General features: G+C 37.1%; 1 protein-coding gene across 1 annotated transcript in view; it reads left to right on the top strand.

Moving 5' to 3' along the window:
• Window positions 1–26794, top strand: part of IL1RAPL1 (interleukin 1 receptor accessory protein like 1) — a 671741-nt gene that overhangs the window by 347072 nt on the left and 297875 nt on the right. Inside the window, exon 4 of the mRNA XM_007449480.1 lies at window positions 20338–20416. Coding sequence (XP_007449542.1) covers window positions 20338–20416 — 79 coding nt within the window. The remainder of the gene's footprint in view (window positions 1–20337; window positions 20417–26794) is intronic.

The raw sequence follows: 26794 nt of genomic DNA, 5'->3' as shown, positions 1-26794 counted from the left end.
CTTATGAGTTATGCTATTCTGCTTATTGGGTTTGTCTCTTACATTAAATTGAAAAATTCCTTATTGAAAAAATGGTGTCTTGTTCCTTTTTGAATCCGTCCACAACACCTGGACAGATAGCTGATACATAGTTAACACCCAATAAGACTATTAAACAGAACAGAGAAAAAATAGGTTGGTTTACATAGAAATACTTGCCTCGCTTTAGGTGACGCTAGAAAATTTTCAACTTTTCTGTACTTGTCTTTGCATAATGGACCTATGTTTTCTGCCAACTTCAATTGACATTCTTTCAGAATAGATCTCTAATAAAAGTGAAATTACAGTGTTTTATGTTCATATGTTCCTTAGCATGTTGAAGATTCTTCAGACAGTAATTACCAAAACAAACCTAGGCTAGCATGGTGATTAAAAGCATCTGCTTCAGTTTCTCCTTTCTCAGAAATACATATTCTTTTTCCTAATGCTGAGCTCTAGACTGTTGAATTGGATGTGGCATTTTTCTTGGTTACTCCTTTGTGTCACTTTGGCTCTGTTGACCACTTTAGTAATGTTAACTTCTGCCTGTCAACACCAATTAACAATTTTTTTAACATATACTGGGTCCACAACAGAATTTCAGTTTCCTGCTGTTCATTTAGAGTCTACTTGTTAAGCAAAGCTTGAATACAATATGGCATTTGCTTTGCAGTTTTTTTTTAATAATTTCAAGTTTCAAGGCTTCAGTTTTTCCACTCTCATAAATAAAACATAACGCTTTTATTTTTTTCAAAGTTATCAGAGTTTGTGCAGTTGAACAATGCCCAACTTGCACATGAATACTTTTGAAAATGCATATGGTGGATATATAAGTACACATGTGAATTCATTTGGCTCCAATGTGAATTTATTAAATGTGCTATGCCGAGTTATCTTTTATCAAAAGAACTGTTAGTAAGGGAAGATATCAAGTGCGCTTCCTCATACATACATAAAATGCTAAATTTAGGTTTTAATGCTGGCTTTTAAAGTGACTTTTTTGCCTGCTACTTATACTAAAAGGCTGCCTTTATCCTTGAAAGTGAAATGTGTTTTTAAAGAATACTTTTCTTAATTTTTTTAGATTCCTTTTGTTGTTGTTTTCAGCTTTCTCTGCTGTTTCAGACTTAGGACCAGATATGCCCAACTGCAATGGCCCCCTCAACCATTATCTGGCTTTCCTTTGAGACAGTACTTTGCACAGAGCGTGTTTTCTTAGCTGGTTGACTCCTGTGATTGCTGGACTATATGTGCTGTGTGATGTGTCTCACAATTGGATCTGACTAGTGATCCTGGCGCTTTGAAAGTGTTCTTTTCAGGTACCTTTTCACCCATACACACAAAAGATGTGCTGATGATAGCACTGACTTTTCAGAGTGATCTTTTCATCATAATTAACATTAAAAAAATTCCCTGAGTTGAAATATACAATCCCGCGTGGCTTTGATGCTTCTGTAGTTAAGAAAGGCAGGAACAGCCTTGGGGAACACTTGCTGACTTGGCAGCATAAAGCAAGTCACATGAACCTCCAGATGAGCAGAAAAACAAACTGATTTCATTCATTTTACCCCCCTATATTACATGGACTGGCTGGTCATTTACTTATGTTGTCAAAAGTGACCCTTAAAGACAATTAATCTGGCTAAAATTCAAGTACTTTATACCCATAGTATGAGATACGCTTCTGAGGTGACTAGGGTTTTAAGGCAGGAGCTATATTATGGGTGCCTGGCATTTTGCAGGCTCTTATGAGCACACTGTTAGACATTCAGGTAATAGAAGGGTTTTGGAAATCCTGCTCAGCCCCTGGCATCTTATCAACCCTCTCTCGATCTCTAGTCCAGCTGTTCAATTAAAAGAAATGAAGCTGAAGAGGCATCAGTGTGGCTCCAGCTGGTGCTATGGAGGTTGGCGTTATGCTACCAGATAATGCACGCATTCTTTTTACTCATGTGGAAGGCTGCTTTGCTGTGTATTTCTCAGGCTGTCAGAAAGATTGATTCTTGAAATAGTTTGAAAAAGTGCTAAGTACTAGCTACTTTGGGTATTTACCCAGGGGCATTGCAGCTGCCTGACATTGCTGCATGGCAGCTGAGCAGTAATCGGTGCTGTTTCTCTGATTTGTTTGTTTTGGTCAGCATGTGAGAGGAAGGAGGTTCAAACCCAGAGTGGGGCCCTTCTCCCCGAGTGATCTCATCCAGGCCATGGCTTTAAATATTCTCTGAGCTGCTAATGACTCCCAAATTCATTTCTTTGGCCCTGATGTCATCCGTGAATCTCAGACTCATACATCCAGCTGCCTGCTAAATAGCTCAGATTTGATGTTTAAGAGGTATCTCAAAGTTAAAATGAACAAAACCAAGCTCCTGATCTGTCCATCCATATGCAGCCCCAGTTGCTCCTCCCACCATCTTCCCACAGCAGTAAATGGAAACTCCCACAGCAGTAAATGGAAAAACCAACCTATTTTTTCTCTGTTACTCCAGCCAGCGCCTTGCAATCAGCCTTGAATCTCCCCAACCCTTTACCTCGTGTCCCGCATTCCAAGGATCTACCTTGAAAGTAGAGTCAGTACATGAACACTTCTCTGCGTCTGCCACTGCTGCCGTAATCCAAACCAACAAATCTCATCTGGACTATTGTGATTGCCTCCCAACATGTCAGCCTGCTTTCCCATCCCAGCAGTGGATTTTCCCACAGCTGCAAAAGTGAACCCTAAAACACAAGTTCGATCATGTTATTCTCTTCTCAGAAATCACCAATGACTTTCAATCCCTAGGGCCAAACCAAACGTGCAGAGCCGTAAGTGATCTGGCTCTCTGGTATTTCTCTAACTTCACACCGTTCTGCTCTTTCCTTAGCTCATTTCCTCAACTCATTCGCCTGTGTATACAATGGTGTCTTCACTACTCCTCACATATTCCAGGCATGGTCCCGCCTAAGTGTTTTTGAAATTGCTCTTCTCTTCGCCTGGAATACCCTTCTCCTGGATATTTACATGGCCTCTATCTTCACTTCCTTTAGGTTTCCACTCAAATGTCTCTTTATCAGTAAGATCTTCCCTCACCAGCCTTTATAAAAGACAGCACTGCTCTCAATTCTCTTACCTTGCTATATTTTCTTATTTGCCTCTGTAATCTCCCTGTGTCTTTCCCCTCTGCATGCAGGCTTTGTTTCGTTCACTGCCAATTCTCCAGCACTAAGAACAGTGCCTGGTGCACAGAGGTCTTCAGTGAGTGTGTGCACAAAGCACACCCATCGGACTATTCGTTCTACCTCAGTCTCCACCAGCTGTAAAATAGTACTTAAAGTACCTGGTTCTTTTGTTATTTTCATGAGAATAGCTCTGCGATATCTTAGCTCTTCAGTAGAAAAGCCCATTCAAATCCAAGCGCTCACGGAGCTCATCTCTCCATCTCTGACTTGACTAGTCTGTGCTCTGGAAACCGGGCTGTGAAAAGCAGGTACTGCTGCGTCTTGCGCTCCTTGGATTGCCTAGCACTTAGTACCAGAGTGATAATGCCTGCATAACAAAGGTTTTTCCAGTGACTTAAAATCATTATAAAGAAAAGACACTTTCTGTATCTTGGGGAACAACTTGAAAGTTCACAAACACTTCAGTGCTACCAATTTCCTAGACTTGCCGTTTGCTTCCATCCACTTCTCAAATAACCATGGTGTCTGCAATTCATCTTCTGTGTCCACAACAAGCAACTCGCCTTTCCTCTTCCTCCTTGTCTTTTTGCTTTAACGAGAAAGAAGACTTCCTACCCTTCTTTTGTCTTAAAAACTTGTCCTAAGATTTCAGCATTCTGCTTTGTGATTTATATTGCCAGCAAGTTTCCTAGTTCTTTGGGGGGTGCAGGAACCATGAAATTCGCCATCAGTGTTTGTCATAACACTTCGCAAAAGCCTGCATAGTCAGTGGTATCTGTCAGCTTGGGTTTTAGCCTTTTTCAAATATCTTTGACATTATGATTACCTGTCTTTTTAATTAGAAATACAAACCTGATTAGTAATTGTTTTTCAAAAGGACCAGACACTATACTTCTCTGATGGTGTGGGACTGGACATCAACTAAGGCACAGCTTTCCAACTGATGTGCAGTGACACATGGCTGTGCCCCAAATGCATTTCAGGTGTGCTAAGATACCAACTCCTCTAAGCTCTTCAGGGCAGCTGGAGCCCCTAGACCAATCACTTCTGACCACAAGATTTTTTATCCCAGGGTGCCCTACAAAAATAATTTCCAAATGTTTCATGGCATGAGAAAGGTTGAGAGTAATTCTAGTCCATCACTGCATAAAAGAACTTTCTGCAGTAACAGAAATGTTCCAGATCTGCCTGTCCAATAAGGTAACCACAAGACATGTGGTTATTGAGCTCTTGAAATGTGGCTAGTGTGACTCAAGCTACTGGTTACTATATTGGATACTGCAGCTCGAATATAAACTCTAAACTATATAATCTATTAGGAACCAAAGATGAAAAATAAGCACAATTTAGCAATTTATCAGGCTCAACAAATATTAATTTGAAGTGTTAACAACCCATTGTGGGACCAGCAGGCACAAATTAAATTAATAGAGCACTAGCTTGAGATACAGGCATCAAAGCAGACCTGATCTTTTAATGTGGCTAACACAGTTGGATATTTGCTGGCTGACTCTAGCTGTGCTCTCTTGTCTTCTTTTTGTTTGATAATGTGGTGATGTGGCAAATGACAGTGTCTGTTGCCAGAAAGTGGCTTCAAAGTCATACCTGCAGGCCTTACCTTATTGAGTTCAGGTCAGTTGTGGCATTTACATTGTTCTTCTAATGGGGCCTGGAGCAATCTAATAATTTGCCTTTAGGTCCTACAGACCATGTGGTGTTTACCATCCACCTCTCCATCTGAGCTCCATCTCCACCTCTCCAAATGAGCTGACAGTCATTGATGAGGCCAGTGCTCTGTGTTTAGCAATGCTTTTATGCTAGGTTAATCAGTATGGAATTAACTATTGCTTGCAGCCATTGTCTTTGAAGCATTGTTTAATCTAAGCAAGAGCATTCTGGAGTATGTAGATGTATGAATCAAAATTCACAACCTACTTCCAATTTACAGTGAGGAAAAACAGATTAGATAATCTATTGTTTATTTATAAATTAATCCTAGGAGATGATTAATAACTGGCCTTTACCTCATGATTCCTGTATTTGTTCATTCTTTCAAAAAAATGTTTCTAGAAGTGCCTATTTGCCCATATTATTTCTCAAAATGACTCCTTAACCTCTCTTCTTACATGATATATCAAGTCCAGCTCTGTTTCTTTATTCATGCTGCTCCCTCTTTTTGGAATGACCTGTTCCTCCTCTCTTCTCAGGTACACTTTATCCTTACTTCTGGAGGTCTTCAGATCCCTAATATTAGTGTTAATGCACACTAGCAGTTATGAAGCACATTTTCTGTGCTAGGCCTAATATCAGCTACCCTTACGAGGTAGCTCATTTAAACTTCACGACAAACCTTTAAAAGATCAATTTCTTCAGGAAATATATTTTATATCTACCTTATAGATGAGGAAACTGAGTTTCAAACATGTGAAGCAATTTTCATAAAAATTTTATAATGGAGCAAAGCCAAGGTTGGAACCTAGGACTTCCTGACTCTAAATAAAGCCTTTGACTTTTCCATTGCAGATACAGAAGACAAAGAGGTCTATTAAAGGAATCTAATAAAGGAGTCTATTAACTATTAACCTTGTACTCCTTGGAACACATTTTATGGCTTCCTTGTTTGACTTCTTGATTTCCATTCCTTGTTTGCATTGTGCTGTCATCTTACTTCCTACGTCATGGTGCCTTCTAATACCAACAGAAAACCAATTATTTGCCAAGTGTGTGAGAGAGAGCATGGTAGACAGGGAAAGTCTTGGTCTTTCTGGGTAGTCTAGTTCAGGTACAATTATCTACTCTACCTATTACATGTTCCTCATCCGTGAATCTCTCTCTGATTAATATCCTATTTCTTCCATCCCTTAACTTAGAACTGTGATATCACCCATAGCCAGGAATACAGAATTCATCTTTTTATTAAATAGGGTCTTTCATTTGTTGTTGTGTTACTGTTCATGTATCTTCAACCAGAGTGTAAATTACTTGCGTGTATCTTGTTCTGTACTTACTTGGCCTTGCCCTATGGCACCAACCCAAATGCTAGGCTAATCACTGGCATACAGTGATTACACACTGTTGACTGAGTGATTATCTTCATCTTTACATTATAAGTGGACAAAAAGAGACATCATAAAATTAAAATTCATTCCCCAGAGATGAGAAACATAGCTGAATATACTAACTCCTGGTCATAAATCACTCAAACAAGGATGACATATTTCTCATATAACTATACAAATAGTTGGTACTTATTATTTTTTAAAGGGTACTAATAGTTATTTTCTGGATTCATGTAGTGTATTTTCTAGACGAGTAAGTTTTCTAAACTAACTGAAGCTTGTCTCAGCCATCGAAAATATGTTTTTAATGTAAATCTTCAGAAAAAAGGAGCATACAATTACTGCCTTTTAAAATAAAATGCATGAAATACAGTTAAGTTTTTCCTTAAGTCATTCTACAAAAGTTTTTTGAGCATCCACTATATTCTACCTGTTATAGAAGACACTAAAAACATTAGGGACATGAAGGTTAAAAAAAATTTTTTTTAACCACCATAATCCCTGTTCTCAGGGAGTTTACACTTTCAAGAGGAAGTCAGATGTGTAGAAGGAAAAGTTAGAACCCAGCCTCTTAAAGGTTGGATAGACGTGAGGAAACTTTAGCCTGAGAATTGATACCTGTGGTAGTTATGGAAGGTGAGTTAGGATTTAAGAAGGAGCAATATGACGTTCCAGAATGAGCATAGGAGGCACGTTCCAAAAGAATCTAAGAGAATGGTGAACTGGAAAAATGGTAGACTGTTCAGTGTGCTTGATGCAGAGCAGCCTGAGGCTAGTTCTAGACTAAAGGAGCATAAGAAATTCACATGGGATCATGTTACTTGCCTCCTTACAAACCTCCATTGATCCCAAATCAATTACTGAATAAAAGTCTTAACTTGCTAAAGTATCTAAGAAATGTAAGCAAGCCCAGCCCAGCCCAGATGAGCAAAGCCACATGTTTGACCGGGAATTGACCACAGATGCATGAGTGAGCTGAGCAAAGATCATTCCAGCTTGGGCGAGATCCACCGAACCCCCCAGGTGTCTCATAGACTCACAAAAAGTAATAAATGGCCACTATTTTAAGCTACTAAGATTTAGGGTAATTTGTAACTCAGTAATGTTTAGCTGATAAACTGTATTAGTGCTTTTTTCCTAAAGTAAAATGCCTTTGCTCTATTTATTATAAACAAAGAAATGGGAAGACGTATAGAAACAAATTTTGCTGAGCAAATAGCACTGTGGTATTGCTTTCAGCTGGCATAGATACAGTTCAGTTTCATTTCATTTCTTGTTATAAACTTGGCTCAAAATTGCTCATTTATACCTCACTATATGGATATATGTAGATACATGCACATATTCATGCTATATATAACATTCAAAAAATTTACCAAACCAAACCCTAAAGTTTTCATATCCGTGATATTCTTGAAAAACTGTTTTTATTTTAGATAATTTCAAGCATAATGGACACAAAAATAGAGTAGCATAATAAAATTCCATGTACCCGTCACTCAGTTACAGTAATTATCAACATCCTGTGGATGTTGTTGTTTGTAACAGGCTTTTGTTTTGGTACTCATTTTCTTTTCGAGGATATGAGTGGTGTCCAATGCAACTAAGAACAAATTTGCAGTTTGTTCCTGCACTGCTGAAAAGAAAATTCTTAAAATGCCTAACCCCAGTTTGTTGCCAAGTAACCCTTAGCTATGCACTGATAGCAAAAGTAATATAACAGCATTTGCAGCATAATTAGATTTTAATAGCAAGTTTTATTTAAAGAGTGCCTGATCTTATTGCTCATAGGCATGCTTTTCTTTCTTGGGTTTCTTTTCTTTTTGGTGGTAATCACGTTTTTAATGACTTGTGATAGACTTTCCTTTTATGAAATAACAGAAAACTGCCATAGGAGCTTTTTAGTAAGCGTTTAGACATTGTTGAAGCTGCTTAAAATCCTTTTAGGTAGGAGGTTATTATTTGACAAATAACCGTTTTTATAAAATGATTTCTGCAAAAAAGATTAATTCCCAACAGTGTTATTTGAATGAATGATACCAATCTAAACAGGAAAAAGTGATGATTATGTAGCCGAGTAAGTTATAGCTGAATAAATGGAAATTTAGGTTTCTGTTTTTTCACTGTAACCAGAATAGAGAAAACAAAATGCTTTTCCTTCAGTCTGCCTTCCAGATGGATTTCTTGGGAAGGGAGGAAGTATGGTATGAAAGGAGGGAGGCAGAGAGAAGAAAAGGAAGAAAAGAAGGAAAGGAAGATGGGAGGGAGGGTAAACAGAAAGAAGGGAAGGAAAAGGAAGAAAGGGGTGGAAGGAGAGAGGCTAATTATCTGTAGGCATATTTCTTTAAGCAGTCATGTCATTAAATATCACAAGCAGCCTGTAACTCAGTATACAGTATTTATATTACTATTACGTTGGAATTTTGGGGTTCCAACTGTACAGAAGTTAGATTGGATTCAAAGACTATCAGAGGAAACTGCTATCTCCCAGTGCAACCTTATCATTGACAGAAGTCAAGAAAGTTAAAGCAAGTTCAGAAGTTGAATCTATCAGTATTTGACAAATCTACTGTTACTGTCCCGTAAGAAGCTGACCACCAGTGAAATTTAATTTTTCGAGAAGAATGCAATTCAGTAATAGTAGAATTGTTTGTTTAATTTATGTTTCCACATTTTATGCAAAAGTGATGTTATTTTTTACAGGATATGGGTGGTTATAAAGTCACTCTAAAGGAAGTCTCTAATATTTTATATAATTACTCCAAAAATTTAAAAATTTTAGTTCATATGTATAAACCTTGGATTTCAATGGAGAATATGCTTTTGAAGGTTCATTTTCTCTTTGGTAACAATTTTAATGGGATTTCTAGAACGCTTCCGCTTATTTTGGTCCACCGTCATAATGAGAGCCTCAAATTTTATGTCATCATCAAGTTCTGTATTCATTAAAGGGTTCTGCTTATGAGAGCTGATGACGGACGTAATCCTCTCCTCTAATCTTAAGAAACCAGTGTTAGGCTTATTCAAATTCTACAGTAAAAGCTTCATGATTGTGAAATACAGTTGAGTCCTAACACAGACCTTTCCATCTCTCTGTTTCCAAAATCCATCAAAATGTTTTTCCCCAAGTCTTCCCCATATCATCAGAAACCCCAGGAGAAAAACAAGGTGTCTAATAGAAACTACGTTAGAAGTCACAAATGTTGGAAAGTAGACTACAGAAATGGAAAGCATGTGACCATTAAAATCAAATGACATAGGTTCAGATCTTGGCATCTATCCTCACTGGCTGTTGGTTTGGGGAGAAGCTTCTAGATTTTTTTCATTGTAGCAAATGGATGATCAAATGAAATAATGTAACTGCACACCCCAAAATAGTGTGTTAATTTTTCCTACACATATGCTTATTTGCAATCTTACATTTATGTTCTTGTGTCTTAAAAGCCTTAAATTTATGCTGAGAGTTCCAGCTTACCTGTCAATTTAATAGTTTGTGAATGAAATTAAGCAAAGTATGCTATGTTAGCTTTTAATGATAAATTGAGATATTACATGGGCTACTTTGTTTTTAATCCCTGGCTAGATCCCTTGAATACTTACTGCCACTTACCAAAAAAAAAAATGTATATATAATATATATGTATACATATGTATACTTTTTAGACTACCTTCTGTTGGTAAATATGTGTTCAGTGATTGCAAACAACTTTCAGATTAAGTGAAGTATAATAGTACAATATTGGGAAGATTTTGCTGTGAAATAATTATGTAATATTTCATCACCTAAATGTTTCATAATAGGTTCGAATTATTTCTGCAGTTCTGGGTTGCCTCCACTACTCTGCATTAGATGGTTTATTCTATGTCTTTAGAGAAGAACCTCTTATTTTTTAGTTGTTTGGGTAGGGACAGGAGGCCTTGGTGTTGGTCATCCTCGCTATAACGGTTTGGAAGAAGGAAGAGGTTACTCATTCTTTATATGGACTCTCACATTAATTCTTCTCATTTTGACCTCCCATCTCTCCCTTGTACCCTGTCAGACATACCTGACCTTTCTGTGTGCTAAGCCTATGCAGACTTTCATACACCCTTCATGGCTCTCTTGATTGCTGTGGTCCACTCTACGGTGACCCAGACTACAGCTTCCTCCATCCTGTTTAATCAATCCTCATGTTTTCAATAGCTTTCTGTCTACTAGAAAATTAAAGTCTCTTGTCCAATTCAGGCTTGAAATATAGGTAATACAACCACTTTAAATATATGGTTATCATAAGGCAGGGCTTCTCAAGCTCAACATTATTGATATCTGGCACAGGATAATTATTGTGAGGGGCTTTTATGTGCACTGTAGGATGTTTAAAAGCATCCCTTGTCAAATAGTACCCCCTCGCCAGTTGTGACAACCCCAGTTGAAAACCACCGTCAGAGAGCCATACCAGTGAGTAATCGCGCAAGGTACTATAACATGAAGAAAAAGCCAAGAGGTGTGAATATCTTCTACATTGAAGTATGATATAAGTAAACCAACCCAATATAATTTGGAAGGACTTTAAAGTACATTACACTATACTATGGAAATGTGATGTCTTACTGTGATATTCCAAGCCAAGCAGAGAATAAAATATTTTCTGACTTTCAGTAGTAACATGGTGCCTTTTGTGTATTCCACAATTTCCCTTAATAAGCATTTCCAGACAGCCTGGGATTTATTATTTTCGTTTCTTGAGGGCCTTTTATCTACTAATATAAAAAGGAAAAAAATGATATGATAATTTTGCTTACTTTCTCATTACTAGGAAAGAGATACTTTCCCTCATAGGACATATAATTTTTTGGAATTGACTGTTGTCCCTAGAAGCTAATTGGTGACCGTTAGTTCCTTCTTTGCCTGTCAACAGAAGTGAAAACAGTAGTGGACATGCTCACCTACTTGATTGCAGGTGTTATATCAATCAGCATTCTTTTCCTAGGGTTCATCATAATTTCTGCAGATAATTATGTGTTGTTTCCTTCTTCTCACCACTTTTTTGCTTTAGCTTTGACTACACACAGATTTATTTAAGATGGTTGAAATCAGTCATGCAATCAGAATTTATCCCCACAGCAGTTGTGCAAAATTCACTGCAGCAGTTGTTTTAAAAATAAGAATTAAAAATATTAAACCACTTTTATTTATTCTGTCTACCTATGCTCTCTGTTGTTTGCCCCTCATATTCTTCTCAGCTCATTATGTCAGAAACAGGGTGTAGTGGGTGACTGAATGAGTTCTAGAATCGATTATGAGTCTGGGTGCAGCAAGCAAGGCTGCAGACAATGGAAGCTGGGAAGCGGCGCTTAAGAGACAGCCGTAGAAGGTGGCAAGTGAATAGAAAACCTGAGCCCTAACATTAGCTCCATGTTAGTTAACTTTTCCTATGATATTCTTAAGTGATTCTATTTTAAAAACAAGTATTGAATGAATGTAATCTTTTCATTGCTTATGTTTACTTGGGAGGTTTACCAAGATAATGGGAAGTGATGAAATATAAATTCCTTAATGTCTTTGTTAGTACTTCACAATTAATATTTTTAAATAAGAAAAAACTAAATTACATATGATGATATTAAATTTGCTGATTGAATATGTGCCACGTATCATTGAACCAAGGGAATACTAGACAGTCGTTATTATCTTGACTAAGCATGCTCCTGATTCTATTAGTCAAAAATAAGTTTGGTGGTATACATATTTTTTTATGAATGGTGTTAAAGCAAAGGATAGTAGAGGTTAGCCAAGGTTTATCTCATGATAAGTGAATATGGCATTAGCCTGAAACGTAAAACTTTTTTTTTAGACCATTTTCTCAGTCCTCTGGGAGACCAGAGGAGAAGATGAGTCATCAGCCAGTGACTTGGTTTTTCAAAATATAAATCATTGATCAGTAGTAAAATTCTCTAGCCTCTATGCATAATTGGCGGTGACTGAATTGATTTATAAAAATGTGTCTCTTGATTCCTACTATCTTATAAAACTACCCCTCTTGTACTGCCCCCGTATCATTAAGTAGCACTGCCCTTCAGGTGTTTGCTCAAGTGCATAACTGGGGACCCCCCTTAATTCCTAGATTTGCATTTACATTCCATATCAAATCCATCAGTAAATTTTGTCAGTTCTACCTACCAAATAGGTATTTAAAGGAAAAAATCCTACCATTTCCAGCAGCAGCAGTAATGTATCATCACCTTTTGGTGTACTGCTTCAATACCCTCCTTACTGGCCTTCTGCCTCCACACGACTCCGTCCTCCTAGACGTGAACACCAAGGTGCCAGAGTGATACTTTTGGCATATAATTGCTACCAGAAGCTCTCTCCACAAGTCTCCAGTGCATTCTCATTAGGTTTAAAATAAAACCGAAGTCTTTTCCATATTCTACAAGGCCGTGCCTGAATTGGCCCATGACTATCTCTGAACTCATTGCTGCTCTTTCCTTTTGTCAAAATAGCTATAATGATCTGTGCCTTCCCTCAAACATGCCAAGTGCACTCCCGTTTCATGGCCTTTGCACGTTCCTCTGCCTGCCATAATCTTACTCTAGGTATTTCCATGGCTGGTTCCCTCCTTTCACAGAGATCTGTTTCAAAGATCTTTAAAGCAAACTTTCCTGGCATTCCTCTAAAGTAGCACCTGTGCTAGCTGCTTTGTTTTCTTTTTCTTTTTTTATAAATTTATTTATTTATTTACTTTTGGCTGCATTGGGTCTTCGTTGCTGCACGCGGGCTTTCTCTAGTGCTGCGAGCAGGGGCTACTCTTCATTGCGGTGCGCGGGCTTCTCGCTGCAGTGGCTTCTCTTGTTGCGGAGCACGGGCTTTAGGGGCATGGGCTTCAGTAGTTGTGGCCCGCAGGCTCTAGAGCGCAGGCTCAGTAGTTGTAGCGCACAAGCTTAGTTGCTCCGCGGCATGTGGGATCTTCCCGGACCAGGGCTCGAACCCATGTCCCCTGCATCGGCAGGCGGATTCTTAACCACTGCACCACCAGGGAAGTCCCAGCTGCTATATGTTCTACAGTACTTAGAACTACCTGATATTATGTTATGCGTATATTCATTTACATGTATAGTTTCCATCTCTGTCTCTGGAATGCAAGCTCCATGAGAGCAGGAGTTGTGTCCGTCTGGTTCACTGTTATACCCTCTAGTAGCTAGAAAAATTCCTGACAAAGAGAACATGTTTTAAAAATATTTGTTGAAATGAGTTAATGAACATATTTTTTAATTTGCATTATAAGCTACACTTATCAAACTATATGAATAAAATATTAAGTATCAAAGCTAGTCAAATTAATTTTTGATTTTCCTGAATACATGCACTTTGATAGATTATATTAAGAGTTACATCGTTGGGAGTATTTGCTTTATCACTTTGACATGACTCCTAGATCAGGGTTATCATTTATATGGTGTTAGTTTGTTCATAAACCGCTTTCCCTGCACTCTCTGCTCAGTTGATTTGCCACTCCTTCCTCTGAAGCTTCTGAGGCTCCATGGCTCCATTGGGAGTTACCATAATTGTTTGCAACAGAAAGGAGAAATTTTGCCAATCCCAGTGCATTAGAGATAAGTGAAAAGTTAAGCACCTTTCTTCCCCCAAATGGCTTCACCTAGTATACACTCGTATTTTCTCCCATCCGTTCATTTTTTTTCTCCCAAGGAACATGAGGTTTTGTCTACTTGCTATATATCTCACGAGTGCTATGCTCTACTATTAAGAACTAATGTTAAGACACTCCAGACTGGGGCTTCCCTGGTGGCGCAGTGGTTGAGAGTCCGCCTGCCGATGCAGGGGACGCGGGTTCATGCCCCGGTCCGGGAGGATCCCACATGCCACGGAGGGGCTGGGCCCGTGAGCCATGGCCCTGAGCCTGCGCGTCCGGAGCCTGTGCTCCGCAACGGGAGAGGCCACAGCAGTGAGAGGCCCGCGTACCGCAAAACAAAACAAAACAAAACATTCCAGACCAAAGAAAGCAGAACTGAAATCCCATTTTGAGTCATTGAAGCTCTATGAGTAATTCACATTCCGTTGGCTTGCTAGGACAATAGGCAGTTGGTTGTCAAGTCTTATATAAGTTAGAAAAAAGTACATGCAGACAGCAAAACAAACCAAAAATCTCCATTGTAAAATGGCGCGTGTTGGTGGGATTGCCACAGAGCGTGTTTTATTGTCAGCTGAATAAATCTGTGAGTATTGTTTTGTGACCAGATTTAGCTGGTAGATTTAAATAGGGTCATAAAGAAATTACCTCTGAGTATAGCACTCATCAGAATGCATCATATATGCGTTCTCATCTCATACATTCTTATGTATAACTCCATGCCTTATTGGTCATTTTATTTGTAATATAGTAGTTATTATTTGCAGGTACTTCATAAAGGCTCTTGAAATTGACTCGTGGAGTTATATTTTAATTATGTATCTAGGTTGTAAGCTCTGTGAGGGTTAAAAGCTGTGTTTTGTTTACCTTTGTTTGAGTCCTTTACAATCCCAGTACCTTGCTTGCATATCTAAAAATCTTCAAAATGCTTTTGTTGAATTGTGTTTTTGAAGGATGGACCAGTTCTCCTGCTATGGAAACTAATGTAGGAAATATTAATGATTCTTAAATTCAGAACTTAAATGCCTTTTGAACCCTTATCTAAATATCCAGTTCATTATTTTACAAACAATATATATTTTTTCTTCTCAGGCTACAAAGAATGCTAAATGCTATTGTCCCAAACTTCGATGGATATCATTAGAACAGATGTATTTTCCATCTAATATATCCAGGCATTTAATCTGTTATCCTATTTAATCCTCACACCAAGCCATAGGGGAAAATGTCACATTTTTGATATAAGGAGACTGAGACTCATAGAGTTTAAATAACTTCTCCAACTTGCCAAACCAACCAGGTCGAACTTCTGTCAGAATTTATTAGACCCATGTCTCCCTGAAAAATATGTGTATTATCTTTCTTACCTTACCATAATGCTTCTAAGAAACAAAGCAGAGAAGGCACTACTTAAAATACATTTTGAAAAGTATCTATGATTTTGAAAGAACAGATTTTGTGGTAGGACAATTTTAAGTATCCAAGAAATATTAATTATTCTCAAGAGTATTTGAGGGGCTAAACTTAAATTTTAGAGGGATGTCAAAACAAAGGTACACTCATCCTAAGTATCTCATATTTCTCTTCTCTTGAAGAACATTGGAAAAATTCGAGAATACTGGCCTCATTGCCCTGGTCTCTTGTCACTTTCGCTTTGGAAAATTGGATCCTCTTTTTCACTGTTCCATAACCCAAGTGTACATGGCATGGGGAAAAAACAGAGAGACTTCATCTCTTCATAATTATTTAGGGAACGTTAACATAGGAATTATTCCTATACACAACTTTGTGTATACCTCTAACTAGCAGCTGGTAAGCAAAACGTCCTTTAAATTGTTCCTTCTACTCTGAAGAATGGTTTTGTCGATCGGGACATATTAATAACTCTGTCAAAGATTTTTATTTTAAAAGAGAAATAAAGATTTTTTTTTTTTTCCCTGTGGTACCCAGGCCTCTCACTGTCGTGGCCTCTCCCATTGCGGAGCACAGGCTCCGGACGCGCAGGCTCAGCGGCCATGGCTCACGGGCCCAGCCGCTCCGCGGCATGTGGGATCTTGCCGAACCGGGGCACGAACCCGTGTCCCCTGCAGGCGGACTCTCAACCACTGCACCCCCAGGGAAGCCCAGAAATAAATATTTTTAATTTCAAAATAAAAACACTTTTAAAATAACTATGTTATCTTTAATGTTGTCAGTGGGATATTCTGAAGAATAAAATGAGAGCTTGAAAATATTTTTGTTGGTGGATTCATAGAAATATTTCAATGCATAGGTAGCCAGAGAAACATCTCTACTGTAATTGTTGTGTTTTTCTTTTTGTAGACAAAATGTGATTAGGATTTAAAATCAGCCTGTGCTTCGTGTCACTACTGTCATACTTGCTTTATTTTTTCAATGATTCCAGCTTAGTGAGTGTGTGTGTGTGAGAGAGAGAGAGTGTGTGTGTGTGTGTGTGTGTGTGTGTGTGTGTGTGTGTGTGAAGGAGAGAGAGCGAGCGAGAGAGAAGGAAAGAAAGGGTCCCAAAAGGCAAGATGTTTTCTTGACAATAAAATGTTAGTTGGTCTAGTCATGGTCTAATGCTTATTACTTTGCTTTTTATTATAACTAATTTGTTTGAGTTCCTTCCAGTCTACTTTTGCCCATGCAGAAGATGAAGAGGGTTTTGTGTTTGTGTGTTCATTTTGTTTGGTCATTACCATTCCTGCATTTGTTTGCCAGTTCTGTCTTCTGTCAATTTGATTCAACTAATATTTATTAAACACCATAAAGTGTCAGAAACATTCAAATAATGGATAATTCAGCACATGTCTTTTCTTTGTGGCAGCACAATTGTTCACCCTCAAATGACTGTGGACCTATATCTTAGCTTTAATGGTCACCCCATTTCAGTCATGTGTCAAATCTGTAGTCAGCTCTTGTGTTCTCTGACAGTTTCAGTTCATTTTTATCAAAGACAAGTGAATCATACAAGAAACATGCCTCAACAATATCCCTCTAGAGCATAATATCAGAACTTATAGATGACAGATTGCACAGTACAAGTGCTCTGCTGTAGGTTATAGTCACTTATTTGTATGTTTTTGCTCTCCTAACAGATTGCTCACACCTTGAGGGGAATCATTGCACAGGGCTAGTAGTTGCTTGATAGAACTGGGAGGCAAAGATCTAGCAAGGACTCTAGCTTGAATTTGCTCTGTTACCTTTGGCAAACCAGTTGTGCTTTTTACACCTCAGATCTTTGACCTCTAACACAAGGGAGTTGAATTATAGGTTTGTCTGGGTATATTCCCAGGAGCGGGGCTGCTAGGTCATATGGTAACTCGATTTTTAGTTTTCGTGGGAACCTCCATATTGTGTTCTACAGTGGCTGTACCAACTTACATTCCCACCAACAGTGTAGGAGGGTTCCCTTTTCTCCACACCCTCTCCAGCATTTGTTATTTGTAGACTTTTTAATGATGGCCATTTTGACTGGTGTGAGGTGGTGCCTCATGGTAGTTTTGATTTGCATTTCTCTAATTATTAAAAAGATACATGCACCCTATGTTCATAGCAGCACTGTTCACAGTAGCCAAAACATGGAAACAGCCTATATGCCCATTGACAGATGAATGGATAAAGAAGATGTGGTACATATATACAATTGAATACTACTCAGCCATAAAAAAGAATGAAATAATGCCATTTGCAGCAACATGGATGCAACTAGAGATTACTATACTAAGTGAAGTAAGTCAGAAAGAGAAAGACAAATACCATATGATATCACTTATATGTGGAATCTAAAATATGACATAAATGAACCTATGTACAAAACAGAGACAGACTCATAGACAGAGAACAGACCTGTGGTTGTCAAGGGGGAGTGGGGAGGGAGAGGGGTGGACTGGGAGTTTGGGGCTGGTAGATGCAAGCTATTACATTTAGAATAGATGAACAACAAGGTCCTACTGTAAAGCACAGGAACTATGCTCAATATCCTATAATAAACCACAATGGAAAAGAATATTAAAAAAAGAGCGTATATATGTTTATAACTGAGTCACTTTGTACACCGGAGACTGGCACAACATTGTAAATCAACTATACTTCAATTAAAAAAAAGAAAAAAATGTAAAAAAAAAAAGTAAAAAATTAAGTAAATAAAACAAGGGAGTTGAATCAGCCCAGAATTTTTCACTATTGCCATTATTTTTAAACTTCTGATTACTGTAAGATGTAAAGGCAGAAACCAAAGATATTCCAAAGCCACTATCACAATACCTAGCACATTATAGTGTCCAATATACATCAGTTGAGTTGAATTGGATTTGGGGGGTTAAAATCTTGGATGGAATACTGATGTATAAGTAAAAGCAGAGCTACTTATATCAAGAGAGGGGTAGGCAGTACAACAAGGTATGGAGTCAAGGCCCTCGGTCCACCCCTTATCTGTATCTGCATGTCACCTGCCCAGAGGGGCACTGTGGAAACCATAGGGCTTTAGGGAGCACAATTTAAAAATCAAAGAACTTAATAAGCTTATAGTTTTTTCTGGCTTGAACACTCTTATTCCTCTGTTAACTTGGAGTTGTCCCATGAGGATAATATGGAAAGATCTTAAGGATGTAACATTATGCCATGGGGTGGGTGGTGTGTTGGGGTGGAGAACCACACAGCCATTTTATATTTCTGAACAAATGTCCTATCTATGGATTTTATTATCTTTCTCTACAGATATTTTCTTTTATTATAAATTAGTGTGGGATGTGTTTGAACAGGGAACATTTTTCTCAGCTGCTTTGTATAACTGTTGAATTGTCTGCTTGTGACTCTATAATCACAAGCTTTTATAAACGGAGTTAATTTACTGAAGAAACAGGTTATTTTGATGCCATATTGCTTTTGAAGTTACCTGAAATCATTTGATAACCAGAGCCTAGGAAATGTGGCTCTTTGACCTATTAATGGTGAACTGCTTTGCCAACATTTAGTGACTAACCTACTTATTTAGCTATTAGGAGAAAAAAAATCTGTTAAGATCACTTTAGGCAAGGCATACAAGTATTTGAGGTTAATCAGAGTGATGTCAAATCTTTGAGAAGAATTTCAGAGTGATTTATCTCATCTTATTACCCCAACTTTCCTTTCCCCTTCCTTCCCATCCCTGTGTTAAATATTAATGAAAATGAATGAATAATGCATTCAATTAGTTATGAACAAAAGCTACTGATCCTATGTGAGGTTGGTCTTCCAAACAAGGACTCTTAAAACTCATTCCTGTTTTTCGGAGCTGGGATGCATCATCCGTTTGCACTGACTGTGTTTTCTGTTAAGGAGAGATAGAGGTGAGCTTCCGAAGCAGATTGAATTCTTGAATCCTCTGTTGATGAGGATTTGTGGCCACGACTCCGGGCACAGCTGTCTAGATCAGCCTTCTGGTTGTCAACCAAACTGGCATGTCCTCCTGGCAAGGAAGGAAGCCCTCAAAGCAAAATCATTTAATTTTTCAATCAATTTCAGCAACCCTTAATTGATCATTTCTGTACTTCTCACAGAGTGGAAGTTGCAGTGACAGATTTCACAGGAACCTGGGCATTTCAGTCAGAGAGGGTGAGGAGGGAGTCTTTAATGAAGGATCACTGACTATTTGTCTAAAGTCCAGATAGTCTAGTTAGCTAGGAATGAAGTATGCAATGGGAAACCTATCTTCAAGATGCTTAATACCCAACTCTTAGATCTGTACACTGATCATTGATAAATTGATAAGTGCACAGAGCAGTAACGTGTAGAAGCTAAAAATCAAAGACAGTATATCATGCAAATTAGCAATAAGTACTATAAAATGTCATGGATAATAGTAATAAGGGGTTCTGACTAAATGAAATGTATTACTTAAAATATAACTTGGTGACTACTTTTATGCATGTTTGAATATGCAGCTTGTATTTGTAGTAATGTAATGCCACATTGCTGCCTCATTTGTAGGAGATGTATGTGAGAAATACTTAATGTAATTACTAAATTATGGGTTTTGAGGCAATGTGATCCAGGGTAGGGAAACTAGGAATGGGATTAAGAAGAAAGAGGCAATATTATGCCCCCCCCAAAAATCACTGAAGTGCACGATACAGATATCATGTGTATCTTTAATTAACACAGAGAAAAGGTAGGGTACCCTTTAAAAAGGAAAGCAAGGTGAAAATTGAAAATATTTGGTGAAGTACAATCATACGTTCTTAAGGACTGGCCAATCCTGATTCTGTACTCCAGCAGTTTCATGTGACTGCCAATTTGGTAGTGTTATATTTGAGTCATGTATAATCGAATAGCTTTTCAGCTCGCCTGAAGGTACTACCTGCAATATGTAAGTCATTACTTGGTAGAATGCTTTGGCACACTACTCAGAGAATGAAAACTACTTGGGAAAATAAACTGTGTTCTATCCTTCAGTTTATGCAGCATAACTATAAGTCTGTATTATTATTGTTTTTCAGCCCCTCTGACTGATAAACCACCCAAGCTTCTGTATCCTATGGAAAGTAAACTGACAATTCAGGAGACCCAGCTGGGTGAGTAATTCCTTAATTCTAGTTAATACAATTTTCTCATTACATTCTGACTGTTAATAAGCCTAGATTGTAACCTGGTGTAATACTCTGAGCTAAGCCCATGTTTATTTAAAGGGAGCAAAATTAGAAAATACCAGCAAATATGGTGTATTCCATCCCCCTGGTGCGTGCATTAGGACCAAGCTGGACATATGGATATAAAAACTCATGTGTTATTTAGATGGTTGTTGAAAAATTAGATGGACTGAAGGGTTTGCTGATGGTATTATTTTGTCATTTTATAAGGCTTGAATTGTTGGGTTTTTTAAATTTATTTTTGGCTGCGTTGGATCTTCGTTGCTGTGCGCGGGCTATCTCTAATTGCGGCTAGCGGGGGCTACTCTTCGTTGCAGTGTGCGGGCCTCTCATTGCGGCGGCTTCTGTTGTTGCAGAGCACAGGCTCTAGGTGCGCGGGCTTCAGTAGTTGTGGCACGTGGGCTCAGTAGTTGTGGCTCGCGGGCTGTAGAGCGCAGACTCAGTAGTTGTGGCGCACGGGCTTAGTTGCTCCGCGGCATGTGGGATCTTCCCCATCCGGGGCTCGAACCCGTGTTCCCTGCATTGGCAGGTGGATTCTTAACCACTACGCTACCGGAGAAGCCCTTGAATTGGTTTTAAAACAGGCAGTGTGGAACTGTTTGACTTATAATACCCACTAATATGTTAAAATACAATTTTTTAAAATTGGGGGAATGGGTAGAGATTCATTAAAGTAAATGACACTGTTACAGCTAAAAATCATTTTTATCCAGCCAAATATAATGGACCTTGTGATAGTTAAGTCATGGATAATATATTCATAAAATGTGAGTGAGTGGCTTTTGGTTAAAGGACTGAAACATAAGAATATGTACAGAATATGCCTTGGTAAAAATATCTAGTCCACAAATAAGAATTTTAACATATTTATCTTAGAGTTAAGTCTAGAATTTCTTAGTCTGATTTATCTATCTATATTCAGTTATACCAAATTATGGGAAATTTCCCCTCTTGTTTATAAATATATACAGCACATTCAATTATATTTTTTATTTGAAATATGGTATGCATGTATGTATATATCATAAACTTTAGCCGAAAATTAGTTGTTTTTAGTGGTTTGATATAAAAGGTTATCAAAAGTATAATTTAAACCATATATTCATGTTTGTTAAGGAATTTTTTCTTACATTAACTATTTGAAAGTAGAAATGCATTTAATGAATACAACTAAAACAAAAATTCATAGTCCATCCCTTATGTTATCAATGTTATTATTGTTACTGGGGAGAGAGTTTAAATCAAAATTGTAAATCTGTCTTCAAAATGAAGATTACAGATCTGATAATCTTTACTAATAGCACATCCAAAGTTATAGTGCAAAAAGATAAGATGATGGTTTTAGAGACTATAAAATTATCGTAGTCAACAGATTTCCAACATTGGAAATATTCACTTACTTTGAGGCATGAACATATGTAATTTTTATACAAGTCAGGGTATTAATGTTTCTTTAATGATAAATCTAAGGCTTTGGATTAATTCCATATACATGCAAGTAGTTTTATAATTGTCATTATTTTGAGATGGGAGACTACAAGCAGCATTAAAGCCATGCTGTATATGAAACAAACGTATTAAAATTGTATCACACTCTTTACTCATGCTATGGTATATTGAGTTACATTAAATGTTATTGCTACTATGAAAAGAAATTTTGAAATATAAATTTTCCTAAGCGGCCATTCTCATACAGACCTTTCAATAACTCCTAGGAAGATATATTTCTAAGAAGTTATGCAAAACTATAAATATCTTGGACCAAGAGGGAGTGGTTTATTGTACCAGTTATCTGTAATGAGCATAGCCAAAATGATATTAATTGTATCTCTTTACTTGAAAAAATGATTCAAAGAATTTTACAATAGATGGTTGCCCATTGGGTTTTCTTATATTGTCCCTGAATTTGGAATAAATCAAATTGTTCTCTGTCTTCTAAAATGTTTTACAAAATGGAATAAATTATTTGTAAAGCTTTCTTTTTCCTCACAAATTACTTTTTCTTGAACAAAAATTATAAAAACAAATCAAATTGAAAATATGAAAATTTCTTATGCAAATTGGAAGGTTTGGCTGTATATTTGTTTGAAGAAAGATGGGCATGTCTTGATAACAATCAAAATGCTCCAGAAAATACTCTAATTAACTCCTTTATTGTCACTGCCGAAAGGAACACCTTTTAAACACCAAGTAAACCATAGACATCAACCTGGGATTTGTATTGTTTTAAACAACTTTTGTTTTATTTTCTAACTCCACTTCTCAGTGTGATACATCATTTACTAGTTTGAGAAATTTAACCTTAATCCATGAATTTTTGAGCAACAGTTGATTTGAAATAACTACCTTTTAGTGTTGCTACTTTAATAGTATTGGGGTAGGTGAACAGCTGATCACAAAGGATAAGTGAAAATAGGAAATAATGTTAAGGACCAAAAAAAAGGAAAGACTCGAGATGCCTAAAATATGTTTGTTTTCTACAATATGTACTTTGATTTTTCACCTCCTTTGGGATTTAATTTTTGCCCTTTCCAGATTTGAAAAAGCTATTAATTTCAACAGGCTCAAAATGTGTTGTCAAATCCTAAGGAAAGGGAACTGAGTGAAGAGTCATGGGCGGGGGAGTAAGGAGGGTGGCCAGGACCAGTGATAGGGAACCTGTAAGTGGTGCCTACTCTCATGAGATGGTGAAAATCTCCAACAGAGTTTCATTGATCAAGAGCTTGGGGGTCTGACTCAACCTTTTCCTAAATTGAGGGTTAACCTCAGAGGTTAATAAAACTACTATGTGAGTTAATTAGAAGAACAATCATTAGAAATTACACAAAGCTGAGTTAATACATGGCTGGTGACCTAACATGAACATCTTGGCTAAGTTAAACACATATCCATTCACCTGTCCTTGGTAACTAAATCCATCAAATCTCCAGTTTGTGTATGAATATATAAAACATATTAATAATGAATTAGATAAAATCATGAAATGCATAGGTTTGTCTTCATCTCCAAATTCTCCTTTCTCTGCCATTTGCTAGCCATGCCTACCTTTCCCTTTCCACATCCCTTTGTGTCTTCCTTTTCTTCCAATTCTTTCATCTTCTCAAAACTGGAAAGATTCTGATAGTGATAATTTAAACTGTTTCAGTATAGAAAGCAAAAGGCACCAAAAATCAAAGTACTTAGGGAAAAAATAGTAACTAAATTCATATTAACCATGTAAATTGGTGGTTTTGAATTTCAGTCAATATGGGGTTATAGCCTAGTATTTCCATTTTAAGTGGCATCTATATGTTATTTCTAAATGTGAAAAAAAACAAAAACAAAAACAACTCTGTCCCTTTTAAATAACTTTCAGGCATCAGCAAATATGTGGACAGAACTTTCTTGGGCAAAAGGCCCAGAAATCACACTGTGCAATTCTGAAGGTCAATCCAGGGGGTGAGCCTGACTTAGTCTTTTCAGGTGGTTGTAGTCAAGGGAATCAAAAGACAGACACCAATGTCTTGCTGAACTTGAGCCCTGAGGATGTCAATCAGACATATGGCCTTCTTATGGCCAGGAGCCCATTTTCAGAAACTTCTAGTACAGAGGATGTTATATTCATCATTACCAGACTTTCAAAGAGTAGAAATTCATTCCCCCCTTGTCCTAGTAAGACACATTATACTTTACAACGTAGAATTTACTGAAAATTATCATTAATTACTCATTTAGATATGGGTATTTATTTAAACTTTGCTTTTTCCTTTAAAAATAATTTTATAGGTTAGTTTTACAGCTTAATTACAGGTAGACCTTTGGGGGAAATACAGAAAAGAATCTTGTTTCTTATACTTTATGTTGTAGAAACATTCTGCTCCTATTAACTATTCTGAGAAAATACCCCTTTAATGGCTGCATGACATCCATGTGAATGTCCTATAATTTCACGTATATTGCTGGAAATTTTTTGGATTTTTCCAAATTTCATTATCATAAATAATGATGCAGTTGTCTTTAATCATACATTTTCCCTTGACCTATTTCAACAGGACAGATTGCTAAAAGGAAAATTACTGGGTCAAAGGAAATAATTTCATCGAAGTTTTTGCTACATAGTTTCAGAATTCTTATCAGAGTAATACAGACTCTCGCTAGAAGTATGTAGTGAGTTTAATAACTTTTAATTTTTTTGATACAATGCATAAAATGATACATGTTTGTAGCATAGAGCTCTTGAAGGAAAACTCACTTTCCTTGGGTATCAGAATCACTTCTTCCTTCCACCTCTTAGCTCCTTCTCTTCATTCATTGAATATGAGTGTGGCCTCTCTTTTTCAGGATTATCCACATTTGGAGGGCTTCGAATAAATCTAGTCCACGTTGTTGAAGAAATATAGAAACCTAATCAAATGTCTACAGTCTCTATCCATTTTGCTTATCCTAATGCTCAACTGAAAACTTCCTCTAGAGCCTGCGTTTCTTAATATAAGTACACAATAATTTTGTGATGTACTCTGGGCATAGGGAATGTCAATAAATACTAATTGACAATAAGGTATACATGCCACAAAGGACACACATCTCCAAATTTTCTGTAAGAAGAAAGTAATGAGACTGAACTGAATAAGCTGCTCAACAGTGCTTTTGTTTTTCTTTAATATCTACTTTCTTTTGTTAAGTTTGTTAAAAAGAAAACACATGTATCTGACTGAGTTACAAGGATTCACCAGATGTTAACATCTCAGGGAAAGTGGTTGATGACAGTATTGAAACCTCAAATTTTTAAACATCTGTCCTCGTAAAGGACACACTACACATGTAACTTTATCCAACTTAACTACAGGCTAATTAAAATAAAATGTCACACTAGAACTTAACTAACACATCTTGCCCTGTTGCACCATATTATAGTTTGCAGAATTTTAAGTTTCAAGCAGACTGAGGGAAAAATGTCTGTATAATAGATCCTGGTTGATAATTTAATAGGAAAACTTTTTGCCATGAAAATTTTATGTTTAATTTACTGTGTTGCTAAAGTAATTAGTCATGGAAATATATTCTACTTCAATCCTTTATGTGTTCTGGAACTGTATATATACATACATATATACATATAGTGCATGGAATGTGTTGTATTACAAATATACTAGTTGAGTTTTTAATCCAAGGAAAGTATATAGGGAATTATTTTATGGAGTGAAAAATAGCCCTCTAACATTTACTATCTAGTTCTATATTTTCATAGTGTTATTTTCTTGAAACAGAACACATCCTTTCTGAATAGTTACTTAATTAGGAGGCCTGTTTGTTTCCTTTCTGGAGTAGGGAAGTACTTTATGTCAGTATCCTAGAAGCAAAACAGTTCAGGTGTTGAATTTGATCTAATTCTGAAAATGACATACAATATTGATGATGCTAAAGAATACTTTGTTGCTGAGTTATGCAAGTAATGCAAATATGACCTTCCTTCCCAGAGGTAAGGAAGTCAGGATTGACTGGGTTTTTCCAGCCACAATTGCTCTTCTGGTTGTCATCAGCAAATGTAATGCTGTTGACTTTGGTTTTACTGTTCCATGTAGAAGATACAAAACATATTTTCACTGACAAACTCATATGAAAAACCATAAAACTTCCCTTTCACTCTGGATAAAAACATTTGTATCCAAGTCTTGATTTTAGATGACAGATGATGTACTCGTTGCCCACTTAAGAAAGACATGCAGATCAGCATAGTTCTACTGCCTGAAATAAAGCTTGCTAGACATAAATTAGAGCTTCTGGGCAAATAGACATCATAATTAAAGCATGTAAAGGCAAATACAGACTGGTGTTATAATTATTTAAACTGATGGCATTCAGGTCTACTCAGTCCAAATTTATTGTGCCAGGATGAATGAAAGTAATAACTCTTGACAGCTGTTGTATTTTACTTTTGAAACCAAAAACACCTTAAGAATTGTGATTCTAACCTGAAGAGGAATATTTTCATATTAGTATTTATTTAACATTTCATATCCTTAAACAAAAGATGAATCAAGTAATGAAAGCTAGTATTCATATTCCTAGATCATTATATGGCCTAGCTTATATGATATGAATCTCACAGATTCTCAAAATCAGTCTTTTCTTATGCTAGAGAGTTAGATTAGGTTGGGGGGAAATGCAGCTTTGCATGTTTGCTTTAAAAATTACTAGGTTAAAAACTCACAGATATAGAGAACAAACTAGTGGTTACCAGTGTGGGGAGTGGGGGGAGGGGCAATATAGGGAAGGGAGAGTGGGAGGTGCAAACTGTTGGGTGTAAGACAGGCTCAAGGGTGTATTG

The sequence above is a fragment of the Lipotes vexillifer genome, unplaced genomic scaffold (assembly GCF_000442215.2).
Source record: "Lipotes vexillifer unplaced genomic scaffold, Lipotes_vexillifer_v1.1 scaffold784, whole genome shotgun sequence".
Classification (NCBI taxonomy): Eukaryota; Metazoa; Chordata; class Mammalia; order Artiodactyla; family Lipotidae; genus Lipotes; species Lipotes vexillifer.
This window is presented reverse-complemented; position numbering and strand designations above follow the sequence as displayed.